A 9,892-nucleotide genomic window follows, 5' to 3' on the forward strand; every position below is an offset into this window, starting at 1 on the left:
GAGACCCCATAGAGCCCCATAGAGACCCCATAGACCCCAATAAAACCCCATAAAGCCCCATAGAGACCCCATAGAGCCCCATAGGGACTGCATAACCCCCTATATGTCCCCATAAAGCCCCATAGAGACCCCAGAGGCCCCCATAGAGACCCCATAGAACCAATAAATCCCCATAAAGCCCCATAGAGCCCCACAGACACCCCATAGACCCCCATAGAGTCCAATAGAGCCCCATAGCCCCCCATAGGTCCCCATAGAGCCCCATAGGGACCCCATAGACCCCCATAAACCCCATAGAGCCCCATAGAGACCCCATAACATCTCCCCCCACTTATAGGGCCGGGGATGGGCGCCCCATTGGCGGTGGTGGCGGCGGTGGCGCGGACGCTGTCCCAGTTGTGGGGCTGCCCGTTGGTGGCCGTCAATCACTGTGTGGGGCACATCGAGATGGGGAGGATGTTGGGGGCAGCCCGGGACCCCCTGGTGCTCTACGTCAGTGGGGGAAACCCACGCAGGTAATGGGGGGATATGGGGGGAAATAGGGGGATAGGGGGGATATGGGGGGCTATGGGGGGATATGGGGTCTCTATGGGGGCTATATGGGGGGATTGGGGGATATTGGGGAGATATGGGGGGTAATGGAGAGCTATGGGGGGATATGGGGTCTCTATGGGGGGTTTGGAGCTCTATGGGGTCCTCTGTGGGGGGCTATGGGGGTAATGGGGGGGCTATGGGATATGGGGGATGATGGGATCTCTATGGGGGATTATGGGGTCCTTATGGGGACATGGGGCTCTATGGGGTCTCTATGGGGGATATGGGTGGTATGGGGGATATGGGGGGTAGAGGGGGGTAATGGGGATATGGGGTCTCTATGGGGGATATGGGGGTAATGGGGGGATATGGGTCTCTATGGGGGGATATGGGGGATATGGGTATATGGGGTCTCTATGGGGGGCTATGGGGCTCTCATGGGGGGATATGTAGCCCTATGGGGTCTCTATGGTGGGCTTGGGGGGTAAATGGGGGGTAATAGGGGGATATGGGGGGGATATGGGGGGCTATGGGGGGGATATGGGTCCTCTATGGGGGGATATGGGGTCTCTATGGGGGCTGTGGGGGGTAAAATGGGGGATATGGGGTCTCTATGGGGGGTGATGGGGGGTAATGGGGAGGATATGGGGGGGAATGGGGATATGGGCTCTATGGGGGGATATGGGGGTAATAGGGGATATGGGGTCTCTATGGGGGGATATGGGGGGTAATGGGGGCTATGGGGGGATACGAGGTCTCTATGGGGGGATATGGGGTCTCTATGGGGGGGATATGGGGGGCTATGGGGGGGCTATGGGGTCTCTATGGGGGGATATGGGGGTAATCGAGATGGGGAGGATGTTGGGGGCAGCCCGGGAACCCCCTGGTGCTCTACGTCAGTGGGGGGAACATGCAGGTATGGGGGGATATGGGGGCTATGGGGGGATATGGGGTCTCTATGGGGGATATGGGGGGATATGGGGGATATGGGGTATATAGGGTCTCTATGGGGGGCTATGGGGCTCTCATGGGGGGATATGGAGCTCTATGGGGTCTCTATGGGGGGCTATGGGGGGTAATGGGGGGTAATAGGGGGATATGGGGGGCTATGGGGGGGATATGGGGTCTCTATGGGGGGATATGGGGTGACTATGGGGTCTCTATGGGGTCTCTATGGGGGGGATATGGGGTCTCTATGGGGGGATATGGTGGTAATGGGGGATATGAGGGGTAAAGGGGGGTAATGGGGGATATGGGGGGATATGAGGTCTCTATGGGGGGATATGGGGTCTCTATGGGGGGATATGAGGTGCTATGGGGGGGCTATGGGGTCTCTATGGGGTCTCTATGGGGGATATGGGGGGTAATAGGGGGATATGGGGGGATATGGGGTCTCTGTGGGGGAGCATGGGGAGCTATGGGGGGCTATGGGGTTCTCTATGGGGGCTATGGGGGGCTATGGGGTCTCTATTGGGGGATATGGGGGGTAATGGGGTGATATGGGGGGTAATGGGGGGATATGGGGGGATATGGGGTCTCTATGGGGGCTATGGGGGGCTATGGGGTCCTCTATTGGGGGATATGGGGGTAATGGTGATTGGGGTAATGGGGGGATATGGGGGGATATGGGGTCTCTATGGGGGGATATGGGGTCTCTATGGGGACTATGGGGTCTCTATGGGGGGATATGGGGTCTCTATGGGGACTGTGGGGTCTCTATGGGGGCATATAGGGGTGATGAGGGGCTATGTGGGGGATATGGGGTCTCTATGGGGGGATATGGGGGGCTATGGGGTATATGGGGTCTCTATGGGGGGATATGGGTGGCTATGGGGGATATGGGGTCTCTATGGGGGGCTATGGGGTCTCTATGGGGGGATATGGTGGCTATGGGGGGATATGGGGTCTCTGTGGGTCTTTATGGGGGCTCTATGGGGCTTTATGGGGACCTATTGGGGACAATGGGGATCTATAGGCTCTCTATGGGGCTCTATGGGGTCTCTATGGGGGACAGTGGGTCTCTATGGGGTCTCTATGGGGCTCTATGGGGTCTCTATGGGTCTCTATGGGGCTCTATTGGTCTCTATGGGGCTCTTTGGGGGACTATGGTGTCTCTATGGGGCACTGTGATCATACGATCACATGTGTTAACATATAATACACATGATAACATACGATAACACGTGATAACACGCGTGTTCCATTCAGGTTATTGCCTTTTCTCGCCGCCGGTACCGGATCTTTGGGGAGACGTTGGACGTGGCCGTGGGGAACTGCCTGGATCGAGTGGCACGGCTCCTAAAGGTCTATGGGGTCTATGGGTGTCTATGGGGTGTCTATGGGGGGATATGGGGCTCTATGGGGGATATGGGGTGTCTATGGGGTCTATGGGGCTCTATGGGTGTCTTATGGGCTCTAATGGGGTCTATGGGGTCTATGGGGTCTATGGGGTGTCTATGGGCTCTATGGGGGGATATGAGATGTCTATGGGGCTCTATGGGTGTCTATGGGGCTCTATGGGGGGATATGGGGTGTCTATGGGGCTCTATGGGGGGATATGGGGTTCCTATGGGGCTCTATGGGGTGTCTATGGGGCTCTATGGGGGGATATGGGGTTTCTATGGGGCTCTATGGGGTCTATGGGGTCTATGTGGTGTCTGGGGCTCTATGGGGTGTCTATGGGGGGATATGGGGCTCTATGGGGTCTATGGGGTGTCTATGGGGCTATATGGGGACATATGGGGCTCTATGGGGTTTCTATGGGGCACTATGGGGTGTCTATGGGGCTCTATGGGTCTATGGGGTGTCTATGGGGCTCTATGGGGTGTCTATGGGGTGTCTATGGGGCTCTAATGGGGTGTCTATGGGGCTCTATGGGGGGATATGGGGTGTCTATGGGGTGTCTATGGGGCTCTATAGGGCTCTACGGGGTGTCTGTGGGGCTCTATGGGGTCTATGGGGTCTATGGGTGTCCTATGGGGCTCTATGGGGTGGTCTATGGGGGGAAATGGGGCTCTATGGGTCTATGGGGTGTCTAATGGGGCTATAATGGGGACATATGGGGCCTAATGGGGTGTCTATGGGCTCTATGGGTTGTCTATGGGGGATATGGGGTGTCTATGGGGTCTATGGGTGTCATGGGGCTCTATGGGACATATGGGGCTCTATGGGGTGTCTATGGGGGGATATGGGGCTCTATGGGGTCTATGGGGTGTCTATGGGGCTATATGGGGACATATGGGGCTCTATGGGGTGTCTATGGGGCTCTATGGGGTGTCTATGGGGGGATATGGGGTGTCTATGGGGCTCTGTGGGGTGTCTATGGGGCTCTATGGGGTGTTTATGGGGTGTCTGTGGGGCTCTATGGGGCTCTATAGGGTGTCTATGGGGTGTCTATGGCGGCACTAATGTGGTGTCCTATGGGGCTCTATGGGGTGTCTATGGATGTTCCTATGGGGCTCTATGGGGTGTCTATGGGGTGTCTATGGGGTGTCTATGGGGTGTCTATGGGGCTCTATGGGGTCTCTATGGGGCGATATGGGGCTCTATGGGGTGTCTGTGGGGCTCTATGGGGTCTCTATGGGGCGATATGGGGTGTCTATGGGTCTCTGTGGGTCCCTATGTGTCTCTATGGGTATCTATGCGTCTCTATGGGTCCCTATTGTTCCCTATAGGTCTGTATGGGTCTCTATGGGTCTCTATGGGTCCCTATGGTTCTTTATGGGTCCCTATGGGTCTCTGTGGGTCTCTATGTGTCCCTATGGGTCCCTATGGTCCCTATGGGGTCACTGTGTGTCTCTATAGGTCCCTATGGGTCTCTATGGGTCCCTATGGGTCCCTATGGGTCCCTATTGTTCCCTATTGGTCTCTATGGGTCCCTATGGGTCCCTATGGGTCCCTATTGTTCCCTATTGGTCTCTATGGGTCTCTATGGGTCTCTGTGGGTCCCTATGGGTCTCTATGGGTCTCTTTGTGTCTCTATGGGTCCCTATGGTGTCTCTATGGGTCCCTATAGGTCCCTATGTGTCTCTATGGGTCTCTATGGGTCCCTATGGGTCTCTATGGGTCTCTATGTGTTTCTATGTGTTCTCTGACACGCGTGTTCTCCCCACAGATCTCCAATGATCCCAGCCCCGGCTACAACGTGGAGCAGATGGCCAAGAGGTGGGAACACGTCACGTCACGCGTGTTATTGCGTGTCATTAACGTGTTATCATGTGTCATTGGTGTGTTATAACATGTCTTTGGCGTGTTATCGCGTGTTCGTGGCGTGTTATCAAGTGTTGATGTGATTGGCATGTTATCATGTGTCATTGGCGTGTTATTGCATGTTGTTGGTGTGTTATCACGTGTCGTTGGCATGTTGTTGCAAGATGTTGGCGTGTTATCACATGTCATTGGCATGTTACTGCATGGTGTTGGCGTGTTATCACATGTCATTGGCGTGTTATTGCATGTTGTTGGTGTGTTATCACGTGTTGTTGGTATGTTATCGCATGATGTTGGTGTGTTATCAAATGTCGTTGGCATGTTATTGCATGTTGTTGGTGTGTTATCACGTGTCGTTAGCATGTCATCGCATGATGTTGGCGTGTTATCACATGTCGTTGGCGCGTTATTGCATGTTGTTGGTGTGTCATCACATGTTGGCATGTTATTGCATGTTGTTGGCGTGCTATTGCATGTCATTGGTGTATTATCATGTGTTGTGTTATCACGTGTCATTGGCGTGTTATTGTTTGTCATCAGCATGTTATCACGTGTTTTTTTCATGTTATTACATGTCACTGTATGTTATGTCGTTGGTGTGTTATCTCATGTTTTTGGGGTGTCACCGTGTCACTGGCGTGTTATAGTGTGTCATTGGCTTGTTATCGTGTGTCGTTGACATGATATCGTGTGTCATTGGTGTGTTATAACGTGTCTTTGGTGTGTTATCGCGTGTTCGTGGCGTGTTATCAAGTGTTGGTGTGTTGTCATGTCATTGAAATGTTATCATGTGTCGTTGGCATGTTATTGCATGTTGTTGGTTTGTTATGACATGTCCTTAGGTTGTTATTGCATGTTGTTGGCGTGCTATTGCATGTCATTGGTGTATTATCGCATCCTGTTTTGTTATCACGTGTCATTGGCATGTTATCGCGTGTCATTGGCATGTTATTTCATGTCATCGGCATGTTACTGCATGTTATTGGCATGTTATCGCGTGTCATTGGCATGTTATCGCATGTCATTGGCATGTTACTGTGTGTTATTGGCACGTTATCGCGTGTCATTGGCATGTTACGGTGTGTCATTGGCATTTTACTGTATGTCATTGGCATGTTATCGTGTGTCATTGGCATGTTACTGTGTGTTATTGGCATGTTATCGCGTGTCATTGGCATGTTACTGCATGTCATTGGCATGTTACTGTGTGTCATTGGCATGTTACTGCGTGTCAATGGCGTGTTATCACCACACTGGCATGTTATCACGTGTCACAGGTGTGTTATCGCGTGTTTTATTGTGTTATCATGTCACTGGCATGTTATCACGTGTCATTGGTATGTTACATGCCATTGGCTGGTTATCGCAAGTCAGCATGTTATCACATGTCGTTGGCATGTTATAGTGTTTCATTGGCGTGTTATCACATGTCATTGATGTGCTATCATGTGCCATTGGCTCATCACATGTCATTGGCATGTTATTGCATGTAATTTATGTGTCATCATATGTTGGCATGTTATCGCATGTTGTTAGCATTATATCATGTGTCATTGGCGTGTTATCACGTGTCATTGGCTTAACGTGTGTCATTGGCATGTTATCAAGTCATTGGCATGTAATCACATGTAATCGATGTGTCATCACATGTGTTTGGCATCACATGTCATTGATATGTTATCGCGTGTCATTGGGGTGTTATCACATGTCATTCACATGTCATCACATGTCATTGATGTGTTATCATGTGACATTGGTGTGTCATGGCGTGTCATTGACATGCTATTGTGTGTCATTGGCACGTTATCGTGTGTACTTGGCATGTAATCATATGTCATTGGCATGTTATTGTGTGTTGTTGGTGTGTTATTGCATGTCAATGTGTTATTGTGTGTCATTGGCATGTTATAGCGTGTCATTGGCATGTTATTGAGTGTAATTGGCATGTTATTGTGTATCATTGACATGCTATTGCATGTCATTGTCATGTCATTGTGTGTCATTGGCATGTTATAGCGTGTCATTGGCATGTTATTGAGTGTACTTGGTATGTTATCATGTATCATTGACGTTTTATTGCGTGTCATTGTCATGTCATTGTGTGTCATTGGGATGTTATCACATGTCATTGGCATGTTATTGTGTGTAATTGGCATGTTAACGTGTGTAATTAGCATGTTATCGTGTATCATTGACGTGTTATTGCGTGTCGTTGTCATGTTATTGTGTGTCATTGGCATGTTATAGCGTGTCATTGGCATGTTATTGAGTGTAATTAGCATGTTATCATGTATCATTGACATGCTATTGCATGTCATTGTCATGTTATTGTGTGTCATTGGGTTGTTATCACATGTCATTGGCATGTTATTGTGTGTAATGGGCATGTTATCGTGTGTGATTAGCATGTTATAGTGTATCATTGACGTGTTATTGCGTGTCATTGTCATGTTATAGTGTGTCATTGGCATGTTATAGCGTGTCATTGGCATGTTATAGCATGTCATTGGCATGTTATTGAGTGTAATTAGCATGTTATCGTGTATCATTGACGTTTTATTGCGTGTCATTGTCATGTTATTGTGTGTCATTGGGTTGTTATCACATGTCATTAGTGTGTTATTCCGTATTGTTGGCGTGTTGTTGTGGGTTATGGCGTGTTCTCACATGACATTGGCGTGTCATGGCGTGTTGTTTTAGGGGCACCCGGCTCCTGGAGCTGCCGTACGTGGTGAAGGGGATGGACGTGTCCTTCTCGGGGCTGCTCTCACACATCGAGGTCAGCGCTGCCCCTTTAAGAGCCCACGGGACCCCATAGGGACCCCACGATCCCATAGGAACCCATAGGACCCCATAGGGACCCCATAGGACCCCGTAGGACCCCATAGGGACCCCCAGACCCCATAGGAACCCATAGGACCCCATAGGACCCCATGATCCCAAAGGAACCCCATGACCCCATAGGACAACATAGGGGCCCCATAGGACCCCATAGGACCCCATAGGGACCCCATGATCCCATAGGAATCCATAGAGAACCCATGATCCCATACGACCCCATAGGACCCCATAGGGACCACATGGCCCTATAGGACCCCATAGGGACCCCATAGGGACCCCATGACCCCATAGGACCCCACAGGGACCACAGTGACCCCATAGGATCCCCCAGACCCCATAGGGACCCCCTGACCCCATAGGCACCCCATGACCCCATAGGACCCCATGGGACCCCATAGAGACCCCATAGGAACCCCATGACCCCATAGGGACCACCGTGATTCCATAGGACCCCTTAGTGACCCCATGACCCCATAGGAACCCATAGGGATCTCATTGACCCCATAGGACCCCACAGGGACCCTATGACCCCATAGGACCCCATAGAGATCTCATTGACCCCATAGGGACCCCAAAGGGACCACAGTCACCCCATAGGATCCCCCAGACCCCATAGGGACCCCCAGACCCCATAGGGACCCCATGACCCCATAGGACCCCATGGGACCACATAGGGATCCACTGATCCCAAAGGACCCCATAGGGACCCCATAGGGACCACATGGCCCCATAGAACCCCATAGGACCCCATAGGGACCCCATAGGAACCCCATGACCCCATAGGGACCACAGTGACCCCATAGGACCCCATAGGACCCCATAGAGATCTCATTGACCCCATAGGACCCCATAGGGACCACATGGCTCCATAGGACCCCATAGGGACCCCATAGGGACCCCATAGGGACCCCATGATCCCATAGGAACCCCCTGACCCCATAGGACCCCATAGGGGCCCCATAGGACCCCATAGGGACCCCATGATCCCNGGGACCCCATGATCCCATAGGAACCCCCTGACCCCATAGGACCCCATAGGGGCCCCATAGGACCCCATAGGGACCCCATGATCCCATAGGAACCCATAGGACCCCATAGAGACCCCATAGGGACCCCATGATCCCATAGGAACCCATAGGACCCCGTAGGGACCACATGGCCCCATAGGACCCCATAGGGACCCCATAGGGACCCCATGATCCCATAGGAACCCATAGGACCCCATAGAGACCCCGTAGGCACCACACGGCCCCATGATCCCATAGGAACCCATAGGACCACAAAGGACCCCATAGGACCCCATAGGGACCCCATGACCCCATAGGACCCCACAGGGACCCCATAGGACCCATAGGACCCCATAGAGACCCCATAGGAACCCCATGACCCCATAGGGACCCCCAGACCCCATAGGGACCCCATGGGACCCCATAGGACCCCATGGGACCCCATAGGACCCCATAGGGACCCCATGATCCCATAGGAATCCATAGGGGCCCCATAGGACTCCATAGGACCCCATAGGGACCACATGGCCCCATAGGACACCATAGAGACCCCATAAGGACCCCCAGACCCCATAGGGACCCCATGACCCCATAGGACCCCATAGGACCCTGTAGGGACCCCATGATCCCATAGGACCCCATAGGACCCCATAGGGACCCCATGATCCCATAGGAACCCATAGGACCCCATAGAGACCCCATAGGGACCACATGGCCCCATAGGACCCCATAGAGACCCCATAGGAACCCCATGACCCCATAGGGACCACAGTGACCCCATAGGACCCCATGATCCCATAGGAACCCATAGGACCCCATAGAGACCCCATAGGGACCCCATGATCCCATAGGACCCCATAGAGACCCCATAGGACCCCATGATCCCATAGGAACCCATAGGACCCCATAGGACCCTATAGGGACCCCATGATCCCATAGGAACCCATATGGACCCCATGATCCCATAGGAACCCATAGGACCCCATAGAGACCCCATAGGGACCACATGACCCCATAGGACCCCATAGACCCTATAGTGACCCCATATACCCCATATACCCCATAGACCCCATAACCCCATAGTGACCCCATAGACCCCATAGACCCTATAGTGACCCTATATACCCCATAGTGACCCCATAGACCCCATAGACCCTATAGTGACCCCATAGACCCCATAGAGACCCCATAGACCCCATAACCCCATAGACCCCATAGAGACCCCATAACCCCATAGTGACCCCATAGACCCCATAGACCCCATAGAGACCCCATAGACCCCATAACCCCATAGACCCCAT

The 9,892-nt window shown here is 52.6% G+C and overlaps 1 protein-coding gene across 1 annotated transcript in view; it reads left to right on the forward strand.

Moving 5' to 3' along the window:
- OSGEP (O-sialoglycoprotein endopeptidase) overlaps positions 1 to 9,892 on the forward strand; it is a gene marked incomplete at its 3' end in the record, with an annotated part of 76,527 nt that overhangs the window by 13,557 nt on the left and 53,078 nt on the right. Inside the window, exons 3-6 of the mRNA XM_015850446.2 lie at positions 338 to 506; positions 2,736 to 2,838; positions 4,649 to 4,698; positions 7,444 to 7,522. Of these exons, the coding sequence (XP_015705932.2) occupies positions 338 to 506; positions 2,736 to 2,838; positions 4,649 to 4,698; positions 7,444 to 7,522 (401 nt within the window). The remainder of the gene's footprint in view (positions 1 to 337; positions 507 to 2,735; positions 2,839 to 4,648; positions 4,699 to 7,443; positions 7,523 to 9,892) is intronic.

The sequence above is a fragment of the Coturnix japonica genome, unplaced genomic scaffold (assembly GCF_001577835.2).
Source record: "Coturnix japonica isolate 7356 unplaced genomic scaffold, Coturnix japonica 2.1 chrUnrandom460, whole genome shotgun sequence".
NCBI lineage: Eukaryota > Metazoa > Chordata > Aves > Galliformes > Phasianidae > Coturnix > Coturnix japonica.